Source organism: Pungitius pungitius, chromosome 20 (assembly GCF_949316345.1).
Source record: "Pungitius pungitius chromosome 20, fPunPun2.1, whole genome shotgun sequence".
Classification (NCBI taxonomy): domain Eukaryota; kingdom Metazoa; phylum Chordata; class Actinopteri; order Perciformes; family Gasterosteidae; genus Pungitius; species Pungitius pungitius.
This window is the reverse complement of record NC_084919.1, coordinates 8,716,575-8,736,985: the sequence shown is the minus strand read 5'-3', so window position 1 is coordinate 8,736,985 and position 20,411 is coordinate 8,716,575. Positions and strand designations below refer to the sequence as shown.

Below are 20,411 nucleotides of genomic sequence, written 5' to 3'. Positions count from 1 at the left end.
TCGCCTTTGCCCGTTGGTCAGAGGGGCTGCTACATGGAGCATATGGGGTTGGGAAAAGGATGAAAGAAGTTGCTGACCATTGCATTGATTACTGGCAGGAGAAACGAAGCGTCTGGCAACAACATGTGTCGCTGAAGACGAGCGTCATGTGGCTGTCATTATTCTCCATGCCAGTAGTGGAGTTTGCCTGGAGAAGGACAGCAGTAGGGTGGACAGATTTGTTCCAAATTGTGGAGAAAATAGACAAAGCATTATAAAACGGAAAAATGGGTCTCACGAGCTTGGTAAATACGCAGAGTCTGAACTTTTTAAAACGCTTCGCCATTAATTTTGTTCTTTTGATTTCTTAATCCACTAAAATCAATTGTGAGTTCAATTGAATGAGTCCGCATGTCTATTCATGATGTTTGACATTTGCTCCACTTGCAGTGACTTACACAATAACTTTCTTAAATATCTGATGGGGTGGCATAATCTCCAACACAAAATGACTCCAACATGGAGCCATTCATGATAACTAAGAATTAGGGTTTGCTTGTATAGTCCTCCGTCAAAGAGCCATCTGCGCTGTATGGAACTACAGGGGTATGTTTAAGTTTATTTTGGCGACTGTGAGCCTGGATCTCCACGAAACCCTGGAAACCCTTTGGAATGTGCGTAACCTGTCCCAGCAGCAGAGGAAAGAAAAAGCTTGGAGTAATTGCTGTATAATAGTTATGCATAAATTAACAGACCTGAAACTGAACCTACTTTCTGTTTGGGGAAACTCATCAAAAACGGAAACACATACTTGCTGTGCGTGACGATGAAGGCATCAGAACTTTCTTTTAACTTTCAAAGTGCTTCTGTTGGCCGTTTTTTAACTTCACCTAATACTTTAATTGATCATATCAAATGAACCGTGTGTGTATTTTGCAGGTGGATCTCATGAAGAACATCAGTAGTATCCCTCAGCCATTTCTCTACACACGGCACGTTCACTTCCTGAACTTTACCAGGTACAGTTGTGTGCAACAGTCCTAAATATTACAATCCTGTGCCGTCCTTCACGTGTTGTTTACGTGGGCCTTTTGTCTTTTAAGGTTCAGGATAGAGCAGCCGGTCTACATCAACATCATCCGGGACCCCATCAACAGGTTCCTCTCCAACTACTTCTTCCGTCGCTTCGGTGACTGGAGGGGTGAGCAGAACCACCTCGTTCGCACTCCGGGGATGAAAGACGACGAGAGATACCTGGTGAGAGACCCTTGTTTGCACTCTACATGCTGTATTTCACCTTTATTCTAGATGGATGGGTCATGGAGTGAAATCTGATATTCTCTTTCTCTACTTTACACAATAAGCTTGTTGTCTCAAACATTTCAATGGTCTCACTTTAAGTAGTGTGGACACATAGGGACACTAATGGCTCATTAGCTGCAGTTCTGTGGCTGGATCTGTTTTAAAAGAAGTGCATCTTGGTCATGAAGCTACGGTTACTATAACTACTATTTTGTACCTAGGAGCTGTAAGAGTCAAACAAAAACTGAATCCATTAGCCTCCTCCTCCTCCTCTATCTACATGTCATCGTGGTCAGAGTGCCCATAGGTGTGTGTTTACTTTCATAAGGACATTAGCTCAGTCAGTGCCTCGGACGTGTTTGGTCTTAAAATACTGATCCGTTTGCAGTTTTTATAGTGTGCTTTAAACCTGTGACTGTTTGGATTCCAGGCCAGCTGCTCTCCTAACCTGAAGCTCGGTTGAGACATGAAGTGAAATGTTGTATACTCATTCATTATTCTGGTATGAGCCTTATGTAGACAAATTATGGAGGCCCAGAGCCCACGCAGTGTTTTTGAAGACATCTTACAAGGTGGACAGCAATGCTACTTTTCTACTATGTATACAAACATACTGAGTAATCTTCCACAGGAGAAGGATGGTGAGAATGTATTTCTATTGGCCAAATCCATTTTACATATATTTCATATATCTGCCTTCCTTCACTCCGTAAATAGCCCTTTTTTAGACGTTGTGTTGCTGCAGGCAGAAAGGCAAATTGTAAAGCCACGGCAGCTTGATGCTAAACCCGATATTTAACTCTGATTATGACTCCAATTAGAGACCCGATTCAGAGGAACCACATCAGAGAGTCGGTACGATGCGTCTGCTTTGCAGAGTTGTTTACCTCCGTGGCCTCCATGCTCATATTTGAGAGCTTTACTTCACTTCTCACCAGTCCGGTTTTGTATCTGTGTATGGGTTTAATGCTGTGGAGGAGATACTGAAACACAGATCAAGTTCCTCACATGGAGCTCAGTTAGCTGTGAAGTGAAGCGAAGTCATTTGCCTCACAGTGAGACATACCCTAAGAGCTCAAAGGGCCAAATCGAGGGGCAAAACAGGAGGAGCGCGTATCGCTCTGGCTTAAATCTGACTGGATGTGATTAAGTATTGCCTCGCTTCCCGCCGCGTTTTGGACCATGTGAGTTGAGTTATTAAAGAATGCAGACCACGGGGGCCCCTTGGTACAGTAGCAGGGGCAGCCGGGGTGCTGTTAGCTAACTCACCTTCTGTTGGCTTGCAAACATCATATCTAATCATATCCAATCTGCTAACAGTGACTGTATATATGCCCCGCCTTGTACAGTTTCCTGTTGTAATGTAGTTGCAATAGACTGCCATATGCTGTAAAATCTTTGGGAAATGTTTTAGTTAGATCTAAGATCACAATTAGATTGAGGGTATTAGATTAGTGGAAAGGTAGGAGAGTTGAGCGTTGGCCCTCTTTGAGCTGAAACCAGCTGTCCACAAATCTTGACATTGGAGTTTGCAAAGTGAACCTTGAACCATCGGGACTGCGGTAATTGTTCTGGGCAGGTACTGGTCTTAGAAATCTCCCCTGCCAGGTGTGCATTAGCTCGGCCTGCCAGGCGAGAGGTAACAGAACACTGCCGGGACCGAGGGGACCCGATGGGTCTCTGAGACATTCCTGTGGTCGGCCCGGGTTCTTCCATCAGTCCTCCACACCCCTTTCCTACGCATACGGAAAGCAGTGTGCACATGCAGGGGCCTCCACTTTGGATTCTACTTGCAATGACGTAGGTTTTAAACCGCCGCCTCTGGTCCCATTATTTTAGTAACTTTACAGTGTGTAAGGATAATAAATACAGCTGGAGCAGTTGCGAGGCTTCGGGCTTTGCACCAGTGTGTGTGTGTGTGTGTGTGTGTGTGTGTGTGTGTGTGTGTGTGTGTGTGGATGTGAGTATTTGTACACGTGAGGATACAGGCAAAGTTTCAGGTGAGTTCTCACGGCTCAAAAATACCGGTCTGACCCAGTGCGATTCCCACGGAGCGAATACTCCCAAAAATAAGGCTTTACTGGCGGCAGTCGTGCCGCGGCAAGCCTTGACATTTAAAAACAACAGCGTGTGTGCCTTTCACCACAAGCCAATTGTGAGTTTAAAAAAAAAAAAGAGTCTTGACACGCCATCTTGGTATTGTTTTCTATCAATCGTCATTTAGGTTTCTGTTTTATCTGTTAAAAAATGACATTTATTGTTTTTTATCAAGACATTGTAACAGGATTGAATAGACTGGATGAATGTATGTGGAAACCCAGAGAAATCACCCTGACATTCTTTGAATGTTGAAACACATGAAAAACTAATTATTCTGTAAGTTATGAATCGGAATAAATGCCGACCAAGTTCGGACACGACCTGAACTCGACACAATGGTGTAACGTTTTCCAAAGGCTCCTCGGGGGTTTGGCCCTGGTTCCTTTGAAAAGCTTTCCGGTGGTTTGCTTCACTGATCACCAGTAAGTTCTGTTCTGCTGATAGTGCAGATCAGTCATAAATTCCATAGAAACCCTGCAGCCGTTTGGTGAATCATATACAATAACAGTACATCATTTAAGTATTTCCAATGTGTGTACATCTGCAAATGTGCTCCTCCACTTATGGCTTCATCTTTAGAAGCTTTAAAGAAATCTAGATGTGTGTCACAGTGCAAGAAACGCATAAAAAGCCCCAAATAAAGTGTGGCTAACTTTCCCTCTTTTACCTGTTTAAAATACACACAATCCAAGCTCATACATGCTCTCACACACACACACACACACGGTGTCCTGCCCTCAATCCATGTTTTCACCCCTTTGAGTGATGTTGTTTTTTTGTTCAGTCACCTGTTCCTCCGCAGGCCGCTCATATCTCATCCTAAACCACAGCCCGTGTCCTGTGGGAAGGTCTGGGCCCACGGTCCCGTCCGACCCGACTTCATCTCAGTGATTGATCGCGTCGGCCCCGGTGCCGCTTTGACGAATGCCGACTTATCGTCGCGGCTTCGGTTTTTGGAGCCCGTAGGCCGGTGGATACTTTTTACCTGGTTGCATGCGGCCTGGTGCTACCGTACACGTAGTGTGGCGTGTCTGCGTGCTGCGTGGAGTGTCTTGTTGCTTGGGACCTGTTGCCATGCATAAGGCTTACGTCACCTGACACGCGTTTGACTGGCAGTTTTCACATGTGCATTTCTAATTTTTTTTGGGGGGGGGGGCCTTTCCTTATTTAATCACTCCCACATTTAGAGAAGGATTCACGGCTTTGATCTGATCGCTTAATTTCTTATGAAAGCCAAGCTTCGTCGCTGCATGGTGACGAGCTATTGTGTGCGTCGTGGTAACGGAAGGACACATAAATGCACGCACACCTATAGTTTCCTTGCGTTTGACGCCTCGGGCCTGTGAGAGCAGCTGAAGTGAAGGGGCGGTGAATGGCGCCCTCTAAGGGCAACAACAAATCATTACAGTTCTGGTTGAGCTCCATCTACTGTATACGACTGTACAGCAATGAGTAATGTAACATTAATAGAATGGGTCATGTGTTTGTCTGCTTTCAGGATATCAATGTGTGCATTCTGGAAAATTACCCAGAGTGCTCCAACCCCAGAGTTTTCTACATTATTCCGTACTTCTGTGGACAACATCCTCAGTGCAGGTATCTTAAAAACTCTCGAGTTTCATGACACGGGATGTTAGTGTTTCGGACATTAGCTGACGTCCTCTGGTGTTTCTTCTTTCTCCACCAGGGAGCCTGGAGTTTGGGCTCTGGAGAGGGCCAAACAGAATGTGCTGGAGAACTACCTCCTGGTGGGCGTCCTGGAGGAGCTGGAGGACGTTCTGCTTCTGTTGGAGAGGCTCTTACCTCATTACTTCACGGGAGTACTCAACATCTACAAGAGCCCTGGTAGGTTCGCACAATACATCTGTATGTGATTGTCGATTAGGTAAATCGATTGATTATCTGAGTCCTGCGCTTTCTTTTGTTCATCTTCTTTCTGAAGACTATAAGAAGATGGGGAATATGACGGGCACCGTGCGTAAACACACCCCCACTCTGGAGGCCCTGCAGGTGCTGTACCACCGCATGCGCTACGAGTACGAGTTCTACAACTTCATCCGAGACCAGTTCCACCTCATGAAGAGAAAAATTGGGCTGAGGTCCGTGTCCCGCCCCCCCGCCCACTCGCTGGCCTTCCTCCGAGAGCTGGCCCTCCGAACCGCAGAGCCTCTGGATGAGGACGAGGAGCTGGAGGCAGACCTGGAGGATGCTAACAGCTGGCTGGTCCATCCCTGAGGGCTGTTGGGGTGAACAGTGGATGTAGCCAAAATTCTGAAAAATTAATTTTAAAAAAAAGCTGATGGGCTTGAATTGGCTGGAGATGGCTGGAGGCAGCCTGACGGGGGAACTTCCCCCCAAACTGTCAGCGGTCCTGAGAAAAGTGAGTTTGTTCTTAGGGTGGGTGGATCTGGAAGCTCGTGTTTTTTCGGGCTTTTCATCTTTAATAGACTCCTGCAGGCTCGGCACTGAGGACGACAGAGTTGGGTATTTGGAACGACAAAATGCTTTATTTACCAAACGTGAACAAGGACAGTGGGAAATGCTGTTTGACTCAATTTGCATGACTCAAGTTTTGTTTTAATTTGAGCTTGTTTTTTGGGTGTGTTTATGTAAAACATCATTGTTGTGATCTCCAGGAGAGATCAGCGCAAGATGAGCATCGTTTGACGTGTTGGGAAATATTCTAAATATTGATCACTGGGGCATTTACTGTAAGAGAGGATTAAGCCCAAGAACGAGGTTCATTCTTGATGAAAGGGATGATGTCGTAAAAGCTGGAAGGAGAAATGGTACCCGTAAATGAAAGGTACCAAAACCTGTTTTTGTATATTAACTGTCCCACTAACAGTTCGAGTAACTGAGAGTGAACCTCGGTGCACAAGCAAGTCAGTAGAGTTGGTGCATGACATTTTGTTTAATTTGTAAGATATTATTGGGTATAAATGAGGGTTGGACAGTAAGCACTCAAATATGAATTCAAAGAATTCCGTCAGTGTGTGCTTGAATGATTGAGTTTGACCAAATCAGTAGTGTATTTTAGCATCGCTTTATGTTTTGAGGCGGGTCATTTTTGGAGAAAAAAAAAGAAAAAAAATTAATTTATGGAGCGTAGTTTGTTTTATCCAAAGTCTAAAAGATTGAGCTTGCCAAATATTAGTGTTTCTACTGCAATACATTCCATAACTGTATGAATATGATGCATTTGTGACTTTTCATGAAATAGAGTAAATTGAGGGATTTGGTCACAAAACTGGATGCTAATTTTTATTTAAAACATGATTATGTTACTGTTTAAGGGAATGTTTTCCATATTATCATGAAAGCGTGTCAAGTGTTACTATTATCCAGCTGACTTCTCCAACTATCCCGCAGCTATGCACAGTAAATGTTTTTCATCTTTCATGTAAAAGTCATCAAAGAGCATTAACCATAAGCTAATATGTGACTGTCACCTATATGTGGTACCATCTTAATCTCCATTGTACCTTTTCACTGTCCGGGTTTGTCTTCAGTGGTTCTTTTTTTGCCCGTTTAATTTATTATTTTGTATTCGTTTCCAGATAAGATACTCAGGAAGGAAAAAATATGTTTAATAACTTTATTATTTGTGTTTTGGTTTCTGGCGGCTATGAAACTATTCTTGGTATTTTAAAGTTTTCAAAAATGGGTTTTTATCAACAGCAGAAACTTGTTAACTAAAGCAGTTCATCATTTTAAAGTCTTCAGAATAAATGTCCTCTAACCATTGCAGCTGTTGTCTCCGATTTACTTGTTTTCTTTTATGAATATGGTTTTATTTAATACTATATACTAAAGTATTCTGAACGCTATACTTCGATGTCTTGATAATGACAATTTTCAACTTGCAACACTATGACCTTTTTCATAATTTTTTTAACTCAAGCAGTATCATCACTTCATTAGACCTGCGATACTGAGACTTTTTAATATATTAAACTATAACTTCATGATACTTTATAGTACGACTTTTTATACATGCTTCACTTTATTTTTTGCTGACTTTACTGACTATTTACTACCTGCTTTACTATATCTTTTCTATGACTTTTTTTCCAGCATGCTATCCAATTACATTTTTACCACTTGACTTTTTGTTTCTATCACTGTTTTTGACACGCTATACTATGACCCTTTTTGACCTCATATATCAGACTATTCCATGACATTTTTAACTTTTACTATGACTTTCATGTCACTCAAACTAAGACTTTTTGGATGTTTCCAGACATGCTTTACTACTTGCTATATGATTTCACCTGATATACTATTACCTTCTCCGACTTTTTCGCCATCCTATACTATGACTTACTTATACTTATAGTAACCTCGTTATGTTGTACTGTTCTATAATTTTTTTAACAACCCCACTTGGACCTGAACTTCCCTTTAACCTCAGGATTCCAGCATCCACCCTGTACTCCGTTACAGTCCATAATTAACCGTGTTTTGGTTTACGGCGCCTGTGCCAACCTCTCCTCTCCCGTGGGTTTGCATTCCAGTAGAAGCACTGTTGCGGTTTACGTCCTACTTAAATTCCACTTGGTTGGGTCTAAAGCTTCTTTTTGGAACTCACAAAAAAAACAGCCTGGCAGTTAAGGTTCAAGTGAAGTGCATAACTTACGTTTTTCTTTTCACACACACACACACTGTTTGCTGGTTGTGCAGCCGCAGAGGTTCTACTCAAAAGTTGAACACGGGGAGCTTGTTCATGTGCTGGGTGGAGCAGAGGTGGGGGCAGTGTGGACCTCCTCCTCAAACAGGGAGATGTTAGTGTCGCTGGGCTGTAAACCGGCCCGCTCTGTGTTCCCAGTAAAGACTAAAATAGATATCCCAGTTCTCCAGCATCAGGTTGAACAAACCCCTGAGAGACAGAGAGACAAGAAGAAAAAGAACAAGATGAGCTTTTAAAATGTAAAAGCATTTGGAATGCGTTGCATACTGCACACTGCATCCTCAGTATCACTGTAGAACCGCAGTTGTTACAACAGATGCATAAACACAAGACAGACTTTAGAAGGTTATAGTGTGATGAAGAAAAGTGTGTTATTTTATCCATAATGTAATAAAACAAAGGAAATATTCACACACAAAAAAATCACGAGGGCTATAATAATATAATCCTATATATAAGCTTTCATTTTGTCGGAATATCCAATGATCTGAATTGTTTCCCTTTGGATGCAAGCACCATACAGGTTTTATATTGTAAAATATTACCATATTGTAAAAGAGTGGTTTCTGTCGGTCTTTGGTCCAAATATCAGGAGTAATCTCCTGGTCTGTTAATGCAGTATTACATTTCAACACCTAGATTGCATACACAGAATACGAAAACCAGAAGTCTTGCTCACTAAACATTAAACAGCTCACTAATCATTCTAAAAAAGAACATTTAAGAGTATTAGTAAAATGACTGATTATTGTTTCAGAGAGGTTATTAAGTTAAAGAGCATAAACTCATGCTCACTTCCTTCCTAAGAAATAATTCCAGTTTTGGTCTCATTTTTGCATGTTTCATGAAATGCCACATTTAGAAGGTTTATTGCCCAAATCTGAGGTCATTCAAGCTTTGTTATAGGCCAGCTGCACTCATTTTAATAGGAAAATAATGCCTACCATAATAATCCATCACATTTTCTGGTTCAACTTTGACCTACAGAAGGTAGTTTAGAAAATTGGTTCACAACTTGTGTTATTTCCCAACTGCTAGTGTTTCTTGTCACAGGTCATAGTTTCTTTGTCAAGATTTTGTGTAATGTACTGTACCTTAAAAGTACTCATGTTGGTCTCTGCATAAATAAATCTCAACAAACAAACAAACAAACAAAAATGTTTGAATTTTTTTTTTTTTTTTTTAACAATCCACAAAAACATGACGATAGTGAAAGTTCAGCCTCTATGGACTCAGGCCTTGGCTTTCCGGTGGTTCATCTCCAAGCCGTCCTCGACATTTTTACGCCCCGTGGCGGGGTCCTTCTTGCTGGGCTGGTTTGCCAGAGCTTCCGCCTCTTCCAGAGTGGTTGTTAGAGGTTTGCCCAGAGTCTCGGGCAACAACAACATCAGCACTCCCACGATGAACGCCAGGATTCCAACAATCAGCTGCACAGGGGTTGAGATGAGTAAGTGAGATCAAACATTTGTATATATATATATATATATATATGTGGAAAACTATGGCAGGAGGACCAAACCACTTCAAAACAGCATGCGCTTCAAGCAAAGCAGTCAACGTATACCTGTGGTAGGTAGATCCAGACATCGGCCAGGTACACGCAGAAGGGCGCCACCACACTGCCAACACGGCACATCATGCTCCCACTGCCCACCGCAAGAGACCTGCAGGGAGATCACCACGTACCCAACTTTTCTATGGTTCTGACATAGAGACACTTTTTACAGTTTTTCTCCATTGGTTTGGCTCAATTCTTGAAACAGAAATTACATTCTCAAAGCTCTTAATGCATTTGGTAAAATAGCCTATATGGTTCAGCACAACTACATAGATCACCTTCAAAAGGTCATATCTCACCCAAAACAGTTAACTCAAGCTTCAAAACCAAATCATTTTCTCATAAAAATAGTCAGTGCCCCCAAATGAAAACTTCCTTCTCGATTGCTGTGGCTCATCTATCTCTCGAAAAAAACATTCTCAAAGCTTTAAATACATTTGCCAAAATAACTTAGATGGTTTAGCAAAACACTATGGCACACCTGCAAAAGGTCGTATCTCTCCCAAAACAGACAACTCATCAGTCACAACGAATTCCTTTTCTCATACAAACAGTCAGTGCCCCCAAAATGAAAAGTCCTTTTGTCATTGTTTAAACACTGCAGGTCAAAATGTTTAGTTGTTTTGTCACTATGGCAGAGGACCATTGAAATCCCTCATGTCCACCAGTCTTTGCCCCGTCCTTCATTGACAATGGTTACTGTACTGTTTTTTTTGTCTAGCTAACAGAATAAAATAGGATTTTAGGGTAAGATTAGCCTCCAAGGTTTGACATCACACATTGCACTCATACTACCGGAAATTGTAATTGCAATTATCATTCACAAACATAAAATAACTTCCATACATCAAAGTAAAAAGCAGCATAATATACTGTAAAATAAACACAGAAACAAAAACCAATGTAAATTATATGCATCCTACAGTGCTGTAAATAAAGAATAGATAAAATAAAGTTCTAGTTTCACCTGACTGTCAATTGTTGTAATACTGTGAATTTATCAAATGTTATTCATGGTATTATGTTCTTGAGTAATTTTGACAATTGAACAGACTATTGTGCATGTGATGACTTATACAATGAAAATACGCTGAGACGTTTTGGAGCGAAAAACAATTTGACTGAGAATCAACAATCAGTTTAGATCAACAAGATCTATTCACTTGGAAATTGTGCTAAACGTAGGCTACATGTACTTAATCATTTGCAAAGATGTACTGAGACATTGAGACATGTACTTAGACATTTGCAATTCAACCAAATGAATGAGAAATTCAATTCTGTATTGAGGAATTGCTAAGTTGTTTGGAGGTTTGTCCATGTTGTTTTGAGAATGTCATTTCTGTTTCAAAAAATGAGCCAAACCAATGGAGAAAAACTGTAATATACAATAACATACAATGTTAAAAGACAAAACATGGCTCTTCCTGCTTTGATTAATTATCATTCCTTGAAATATAAGTACTCTCACACACTTTTTAAGGACGCATTTCTATGCACGGAGATCTCTAAAAAGCCAAATGTAGGCCAGATGGAGAGCTGCATGGATTTTGTGCTTCTGTTGGCTCTAACCTGATGATGGTTGGGTAAAGCTCACAGGTGTACAGGTAGATGAGCCCAAAGGCAATGGCGATGGCAAACTTCCCCGTCATAGCGAGAGCAATGGCCAGCGCGTCAATGTCCTGTGGAGAGACATCAGTTGGACAGTGACGCAATAACTTCTCCCGTTTGTCCCCATGTGTCATAGTGAAGTAATCAGAAACTTTGGCTTGCTCTCAGGGGCACATCAGGTTGTGAAGGGAAATGTTTACTGTAGGAACCTGTAAATAATATCAGTGCAAAAATAAAACTTTGACCTTCTGTCTGCTCATTTAAGGCAGCGTGTTGCACCATGTGGGCTGCGTGAATGGACACAGGCTCCTCTGTGGGCATGAACACTGGTAATCTTATTCCTAGTAGGATGGAGCTTTGTCGTCCTTTGCAAAGGCAACATTTCGAAGAATAATAAGAGCAAAGTAAAATGCTAAAGACAAAATATGAGAAAGTAAAAGAGTAGAGATGAAAATATAAACAAGTGTCTGTCCTCTGTCTCCACGTTGCTGTTTCAGCTCACACTTGTTGACCGCTCCTGTGCAGAATGGCTGTCAATGTCAAAGGTCACATTTACTTGAGCATACACAGCAGCTGTTTGCCAACCATTTGCAGTACTAATTTGGGTCAGAGCTCAGAACACACATAGCGGCAAATGCGTGGGTCACATATCAGGGTTCAGAAGTTAAGAGAGGTCCAATGACCCATGAGGCAATGACACTATAATCAACACGGCCTGGACAGAACATTTGAATCAAAACTCAGGTTGTAAACTTGACTTTTTTTAAATTGATATTAATTAATTAGTTCATTAATCATATTTTCACAAAAATCGTGCTGAAGCCAGTAGAATTAAAACTTGAAATAAATAGTGCTGATGATGCATCAAAGTATGCAACAACATTCATTCTAAGAATACTAAAAATAAAATGTCACACACACATACACACACTACGTACATCAGGTACCACAATAATGAGCATACAAGCAACCCCGGCCAGCAGCAGAGCCGGGGCACAGGTCTTCTTCCTGCCAATCCGGTCCATTGCATAACAACCAACCAGATACGAGGGAAGCTCCACTGCACCTGGAAACAACCAATGGCAGCGTCTGTGGGTCAGAGGTTATCGTGGCACTGATACGCTGCCACCGAGACATCTGTCCAGGAGACCTAAAATAACACAGACCTACAATGTTGGTGACGCTCTGCCTACCACGTGCGTCACTTTACGTCCCCAAATGAAATAAATAACGATAATAAGAAGTATTCCAAATGGCTTTAAAAATATATATATATATTTATGTAAAAAATGCATCATATAATCTGCTGAATGGATCAAATTACAAGACATAACTGGTACTAAAAAATAATCATATTTCCTCTATCAGTAAAAAACACTTGCAGATGAGGAGTTGTTTTTTAGAAGTAAACAAAGCCAAACTTGAGAATAGAAATGATTTCCCTGGCCACTCAAAAGAAACACGTCGTCTTAAGTATTACAACCATAGATGAACACAATACATGGTGATTGTATTTGAAACCCACACATTTTTTAAAGCACTGCATTTCTCCTTATTCCCACTAATCGGAGATTCACTGACCGGCCAGGAAGAGATTCATGTACTGGTTTCCTCCCAGGTTGACGGAGCCCAGGGAGAAGACGTAGTAGCCTAGACTGCCGATGAACCAGATGGCCCACACCGTGCACGTGCGGCCGGCCATCCTCCAGGTGCTGAACAGATCCAGAATGGAGAGCTTCCGGTCGGGCTGCGGCGGCCGCCCCTCGGCCTCGTGCAGCAGAGCCCGGCCGTTCTCCCTCTCCTCGGGCTCCAGGAGCTCCTGGACCCTCAGCGTGGGTTCGAGGCCGTTGAAGCGGGCCATCGAGTCCAGCAGGGTCTGAGCCTCCTCGTAGCGGCCCTTGGCCATCAAATAAAAAGGCGTCTCTGGGAACTTCCAGCAGAGGAGTAGAAAGGGCGACGTGCACGTGGAGAGGATGAGCTGGTAGATCCACCAGACCCGCACCAGGTAGCCGGTCAGTGCCACCACCATGACGCCCACGGCAAAGGCCGCGTGCACGTGCATGGAGGTCCACGTGCGCACTTTGATGCCGGTGAACTCGGTGACGTAGACGAACACCACCACGAGGTATCCGCTCGACACCTGAGAAGAGCAGAGAGACCGCCAGGCTTCTTTTTTTTTTGTCAGTATGTTTTGCACAAAATACATTTTTATATTTCATTTGAAATGATGCTTTTGCTTTCTTTCTGCGAAATGTAAAAGTTGTGCGAGAGGTTTCGTCACAGTTCGGCTACACACGCCCCCCTCGTTCCACTCATCAGTCTAAACGTCCTTCACCTGTTCCCACGCCTGCCTCTGATCATTAATCAAGACACCGGAGAGACTCCTGCCCGCCCAGACACACACACACACACACACACACACATATTGGCAGCCTCGTGGGTCCACATACAATGTAACCCCCCCCAAGCCACGCTGAGGTTGACTGGGTCAACTCTTCACCACTTCCATGCATATACACAAATACACAAAACAGCAACAAGCTAAGTTATGTTGAATGTTGTTGTTCTTTGTTGGATCTTAATGAGCCTTCGCTGTCCGAGTCTGTGTGAACGACGACAGCTGGAGCTGAGGGGGTTGGGTACAGAGGACAAACTGGGAGGACTCTTTCAGCATGACTTGATGCGTCCATGTGGACTCCCCTCGACCATGTGAAGATGCTGTTTTACACACATATCAAGAATCACTCTATTCATACACAAACCCTTTATTTGCACTTTCCTGCTCTACAGCTGTTTACATGTTTAGGTAGTGGCTAGAAACAAACTTTGAGTCAATTCGGATGTAAATGCTATTTGCTATAATCATGTATTAACAAACATCTGTGCTCATTTAGATAGAGACCAATACATTTGAAGTATTTATTGGTTATGTAAAAATGATTATTTTAAAGCTCATTTGGTTAAATACCTCACTTACAAGATATAAATAAGGCAGAACTATAACATGTTTGTAAATTATTTTCATCATACACAGCTAGGACAAACGTCTTGCTCAGGATTTTTATTTTACAAAAATAACTATTTATTTTGCTTGCTTTGTTTGAAATACAATTTCCCACAGCTGGATTAGTCTGGAAATGTACTAAAGATGTATACCACAGTTGCTCGCCTCACCTCTCTATGAATGTCATATCAGTCCACATAAATCGATATGCCAATTCCACTAACCAGGATTATTTATGGCATGCAAGACCACACACACACACACACTGCACTCACCATGGCAAGGAGGAAGCGGAGCACCACAAAGTAATAGTAGTTCCCAGAGAAGGCCACAGACACCCCGAAGCCAAACTGACAGACGCTGGTGAGCATCAGGATCCTCACGCGACCAACTCTGCAGAAAACAGACAAACCCACAGCAGCAGCAGCAGGACGAGGAGATAAAGTAAATGAGTTGTCAGTTAAACAATTCAATGAAGGATCAGAGAATTGTCCAAATGAGGTTGTGCTTTTAGTTGCATAAGAGCATCACACCGCTTTAATCAATGTATTGTTAGAGCAGCATTATAGTAATACTAAAAGTAATTTGATTGAACAACTGAGGTTCTTCTTTAAAGATTTCCCTCAGTAGTTGTTCTACAATATCTAACCTCAACAGTTCTGCAAGTGTTGAGTAAAACATAAACATGGGACTCTAGCACCTCTTTGCATGCTGCATGTCCCTCACAGCCAAACCTAGATTCGCCATGTGAGCCAAGGGGATCCATAACTTTACAAGTCAATAAAGGAACTCCACTATGAGCCATGGCGGATAATCGGATAAGAAACCCAAGACCAGCAGGTACAGTGATGTTGGGGGTTATGACTGCTTCCATAATGATGCATCTTCTGAACATTTAACCCCTGCTTCACTAGGTGATCGGAAAACATCAGAGCAAGTCAACGCTCGACCAACTTGTCCCTGGACAACACCCATTACCTCCCCAGGGTCCACTCCCTCCTCCGGCCGCGCTCACCTGTCGGCGACATCCCCAAACACCAGCGCTCCGATCAGCACCCCGAGCATGAAGGTGGGTTGGCACAGCTTGGCCAGCCACTCCTTCTCGCACACCAAGTCCCATTCCGTCACGATACTTTGGACCACTTCCGTGCGGTCGTACACAAAGTTCCCATCGCAGGCTCTCGCCGTCGTGTTGCCGTGGAAGGTGTACGCGAAGCGCGTCGGGTCGAGGCGCAGGGCGCGGCGGCACCGGCTGAGCTCCCACTGTTCGCCTCCCGCCGTCCTCGCCACCAGGGGCCCGGTCCCCAGCTTGAAGGCCGGCAGGACGTCTTCGAGGCTGGATGCGGTCAGGTTACCGTACAGGACGCCGGTGACGTTGCCCGGCGCGCTGCACACAAAGTTGGGCGTCTGCACCAAGAAGACGGAGGACAGGTAGTGGATCCCGCAGGCTACGGCCTGGAAGACCGCGGCAAAGTACAGACATGCCTGGAATCTTTAAGATGGAAGGGAAGGCTTTAGAAATGTGATGGAGCCACAGCTGAAGAGGGCAATGGGGACCTCTGGACTACTAGGGAGGTCTAATGTATAACAATGTACACAGGGCCGGCGCTAGCCATTTGGGTGCCCTAAGCACAAATGCTTGGTGGTGCCCCCCCCCCCCCCCCCCCCCCAACCAACGAACCACCACCACCAAAGGAATAACAACCATTCAGAATGTCTTAGTTAGGTTCTCTTTATTCCCCAAATAACTTCTAAACATAAATAATTTACATAAACAAACATGAAAAGAAATAAATTATATAAAAGTTAAAATTATAAATTATAAATACCAAATACCACCACAATTACCAAAAACACAGATTTGGAACTGAACATTGTAAACGCAGAAAGTATTCAAGTATATAACCGTGTAAGTAATAATGTGCACATTTCTTCAGTAAGTACAAATAATAATAATAAAGTGCAAACTGCACAGTAGAATTTACTTTACCATCTCTATAAAAGAGACCATTCTGCTATCCGATAGAACAATATTACAAACATTTTCACTACCATCAGTTGTCAAAGGCCCTACAGAGGCACATGCCTGCATTTCCTAGCTGCAAAATCAGCTCTCAGGTCATATGACAGTTTCTGAGCCACGTCCCCATTGATGCTGATGACAGCCAGACCACTTAAACGTTCCTGCCCCATTGATGAGCGCAGGTACGTTTTGATTAGTTTGAGCTTTGAAAAGCTTCGCTCAGCAGAGGCAACTGTGACAGGGAGAGTCAGTGCAATACGAAGCAATCCATAGATTGGGATATGCCGCTTGAAGCCGATTGTTATGCAAAAACGTAAATGATAACAGAAACGGAAACGGTAACAGAAACTTTGGGCGGCCCGCGGACGAGTACCGAATACGGCCCACGGCGGTCCGTGCGGACATTATGAGGCGAGTACATGCGGGCAGCCGGCCGCCCGGTGGCCGCTAGCAACGGTCCTCACGAGACAAAGTTCGGGGACCCCTGATTTAAAACATTGTCTTAGCTGAGAGCGACGTGCGAGCATCATCCCGCTGTCTCTTTTTTCTTCTTTCTTCCGCCCCCGACTCTTGATGCCTTTTCGAAGCCGTTTCGAAGCTGTCTGCCACATTTGAGATTTGAGGCATAATGGAACAGACCACTGGGAGGTGGGGGGAGGGAGGGCCGCACAGGAGGTTCCCCTTTTTCTCCACTAATTTGGTCTAGGCCTATTACTTTTTGACTTTGTATTGAATTTGCATATTAGCATGCTTTAGATATATTTTATCTGTTATTTATACTAGTAGCCTACTGTGATGATTTTTCACGTCCCAGATTTTTTGGTGCCCCCCCAGGCACTTGGTGCCCTACGCGCAGCGCGTGATGTGCGTGTGCGGAGCGCCGGCACTGAATGTACATGACATCTGCTCTGTGAGCAAATGGGTTCAGTCAAAAAGTGTAAGTCATACTACTACTAAAATCAGGCTAATAGTTAACTTGCATTTTCCTACTTAATTGTGGAATCTTGTGGAATCTTCTTTTAGTAAATAATCCAGAAGCATTCTGCTCGAGTGAGGGAAGGTGAATGGATCATGGAATAAAAAAGTCTCTGTACCAACTGGCTGCCGATGAAAGGGAAATAAAGACCGAATCGATTCAGAACAAAACAAATATTACCTTTTGAAATGTCCGAGTTGGTCGAATATTCTCTCTACGGTCATTTTCTCCTCACGGCGTGGAGCCTCCGGTGCGCCAGCTGTCTCTCACGGAGCGCACGGGGGACAGCGGGGGCGCGCGGCCACACACGCGCGCACACATCCGGTTGTTAAACGTCACTGAGGACATCGCCTACTACTAATTACCGACTCCTCCGCTCTAATGGGTCAGTGATTGAGACACATCGGTGTGGATCCTCTTTGAAATCCACTGGTGAAGGGCAACACTGACACGGACTCTGAGACACGTTTCTTCTGAGGAGACAACCTGAACAATGTAAAATGCAGTTGATGGGTCAGAATCATCTTTGGGTCAGTTATTTAAAACAACACAAAGAAATCCGCTTTTTTTCATTTATTTTTTTTACAGTTTTTGACATTTTTACCGTTAATTCGGACGAAAGAATTGAACACATTTTTAATAGGAATTCTACACAGCTTCTTGGTGACGTTTGCCGTACTCTAACTTAATATGCACATTATTTAATTTCTTCATTATTATTGTCTGTGAAACGTCATAGAGATGAACCGTTCCATTCCCTGATCACCCACAATTGTACGTTTGTCCAATTAATTGTCTAAAGCTAAAATATATATACATATCATTTAACAATGGCATTCATCACTGTTAAAAATATAAATCAACCCTGTCGCCTTTACTCAAACTCAAACGTAGCAGTTTGTTATTCTTATAAATGGGACCATTTCTGACCCTTTGTAGCTTCTACACAACCTCAGTCAGAATGCAGAGCACAAGGTTTGCCTCTGTGTGCATGTCAGTGTGCAAAATGCTAAATGTGTGTTCACCCAGTCAACCACCCCAGATATCCCAGCCACGCACCAGATATTAGGCCAAAAACACACAGACCCCGTGCGAACTCCAGGCCGACCTGCCGTTGTATTGGCAAGTGTTCCCTTTTGAAGGCCTTGATTAATGATTGACGCGTGCAGGAGTTGTTGACTGAATGTGCTCTGCCTCGGCTGGATTCAGCAGGACGACCGACTGCAGTGTTTGCTTCACATATGTCGCTCACTCGCCATCCGCCAGTCAAACGTTAAAGGTGTCATTTGAAATAGGTCATTAAGGAAGGCTGACAATTGTTTGAAATTCACAATGTAAAAAAAGGATATTTAAAAAAAAGACACGCTGCATTTATGGCACAAACAGATGTTGAGTGAGACAACTTTAGCATCTTTGGTGTTCGAGAATAGAAAATCATATCAGATCATATTTTTGATTTGACGACATACTATTCAAGTCATACATTTAACTAGTGTGCTATATGATGTAATTCTAGATATTAAGAATAAGTAAATCCAGTGTTGGCTGTTAACGGTGGACTCGTGACCGTTTGAGCCGTTTTTTTACAGAACTGCATTAAGACTCAACTTTCTGCCGACTTCAACCTTTTTTTATTCTCTCCTCCCACTGACCTGCCACCTTTTTCTGCTCTTCACTTCACTCGTTCTTTAAGTTATTGAGAGGACACTTGTTAAAATGTGTGCCATGTGATCACTGTGGATTAAAAGGGTGAATGGTATTTGTGTGCATGTATTGTTTGACGAAGGTGTGTGAATGAACTGTCAAAAATGATGGAAGGACAAGGATGCAGAGAAGGGTTGACTGACACAGAATTATTCCACCACTCTACTGGTTAACAATAATCCAAAACAATTAGGTAACAATGAGAATTCTTCTCCTAGGGTTTCTATGCCGCGCGTGTGGATACATGAACATGCAAGACACACTGGCACAGGACAAGGGGAGACGCAGACTATAAGCATCCATGAGGGAGGTGAGGGAACAGGTGGACACAATTAGGAATCAGGGAAGACAATCGATGGGAGACACACGAGGAAGGACAAGGCACCTGAAACGAGAGGAGAATTAGATACCAAAATAAAACAGGAAGTTCAAAAACAGACGAGACAACAGGACACAAACACAAGCTTGACCTACAGGTATGACATGAACCTCGGAAGTGTCAAGACCAAACTAGATGATTTTACTGAATTTTTTTTTGTTTTTATGAGAATCAGAAAGGTAAAATTACTGAGTCCAGTGGCTTTGAAAATAACATATTGAATGTTTTTTTAAAACGTCAATCAGTAATGATAATTGCCCATTTTCCCGTTGTCTTCCTTTGTTCTATGTGTTGTTTTGACGCCGTGCCTCTCCTCCCTGAACTCTGTTTGATCTTTGGGCCTTATTTTGGTCGAGGAGAAGAGGAAACAGCTTCTCACCCTGAATGCATTCCACGTGGCAGCAGATTTTGGTCGACACAGACAAATCGCTGCAATATGTGCAACGCCAAGAGGGGCCTGTTTGTTCAGGCTGAAAAAGCTTTCTTTATGCACACACTGGGCTGCACACATATGTAGAAACATGAACCTGACTGTATCATGGCACTTACTATGGAAAATAATGTCTGTATGAATCTTCAGCTAGTTTAACGTGCTGCATACTTTCTTAATCCTGTCATACCTTCAAGTGCCGTGCAGCTCCATTACCATTTGACCTACATCATTTCAGGCATTCACAGACTCTCATTGTGTTGTAATTCATCCCATATGAAGCTGATGCGGTAAATAACTCACCACTAGGTGGCAGTAGAGGGTTTCCTGCTATAATCCCGTTTTAGAGTCAGGGGACGTTTCTACTCCAAGGAGGGCAGTAGAGAGCTAATTATAAAGAAATATCCAAATGCAAAGTGCTGTCATTCATCCTGAACAATAGAAAGAAGGCACATTGTTATGCTTTTTTTCCTCCTGAAACTTTAAATCCTTTGATGATGTTTCTTTTTCTTCATCCAATCCATTTGTAAAGCTCTCCTCTTTTGGCCTAAAGTATCAATAATGTATTTAATATAACGGGCTGCAGAAGGAAGAGCGCTGATTATGAATAGTTAATAAATAATGACATTTTGGAGTGAATGACAAAGTAGTA

General features: G+C 42.9%; 2 protein-coding genes across 2 annotated transcripts in view; one reads left to right on the top strand and one right to left on the bottom strand.

Moving 5' to 3' along the window:
- Nucleotides 1-7,131, top strand: part of usta (uronyl 2-sulfotransferase a) — a 40,814-nt gene extending 33,683 nt beyond the window's left edge. The window contains exons 4-8 of the mRNA XM_037449859.2: nucleotides 919-998; nucleotides 1,083-1,236; nucleotides 4,880-4,977; nucleotides 5,069-5,226; nucleotides 5,324-7,131. Of these exons, the coding sequence (XP_037305756.1) occupies nucleotides 919-998; nucleotides 1,083-1,236; nucleotides 4,880-4,977; nucleotides 5,069-5,226; nucleotides 5,324-5,616 (783 nt within the window). The 3' untranslated portion in view covers nucleotides 5,617-7,131. The remainder of the gene's footprint in view (nucleotides 1-918; nucleotides 999-1,082; nucleotides 1,237-4,879; nucleotides 4,978-5,068; nucleotides 5,227-5,323) is intronic.
- On the bottom strand, nucleotides 7,104-17,673 carry slc22a16 (solute carrier family 22 member 16). The gene is made up of 8 exons (XM_037449858.2): nucleotides 17,427-17,673; nucleotides 15,263-15,739; nucleotides 14,523-14,640; nucleotides 12,825-13,383; nucleotides 12,182-12,309; nucleotides 11,205-11,314; nucleotides 9,639-9,738; nucleotides 7,104-9,501 (listed from the first exon to the last, which is right to left on the bottom strand). Exons 1-8 carry the CDS (start codon nucleotides 17,468-17,470, stop codon nucleotides 9,307-9,309), a joined length of 1,731 nt encoding a protein of 576 aa, XP_037305755.2. The 5' UTR covers nucleotides 17,471-17,673; the 3' UTR covers nucleotides 7,104-9,306.
- Nucleotides 17,674-20,411: the final 2,738 nt, after the last annotated feature.

What these genes read in the sequence shown, in the direction of transcription:
- slc22a16 (XM_037449858.2), bottom strand. Translation starts at nt 17,470, where the DNA reads ATGACCGTAGAGAGAATATTCGACCAACTCGGACATTTCAAAAG. An exon ending in TTTGGGGATGTCGCCGACAG is followed by an intron (nt 14,641 to 15,262) that starts GTGAGCGCGGCC and finishes TGTTTTCTGCAG; the next exon opens with AGTTGGTCGCGTGAGGATCC. An exon ending in CTTTACCCAACCATCATCAG is followed by an intron (nt 9,739 to 11,204) that starts GTTAGAGCCAAC and finishes ATCTCCCTGCAG; the next exon opens with GTCTCTTGCGGTGGGCAGTG.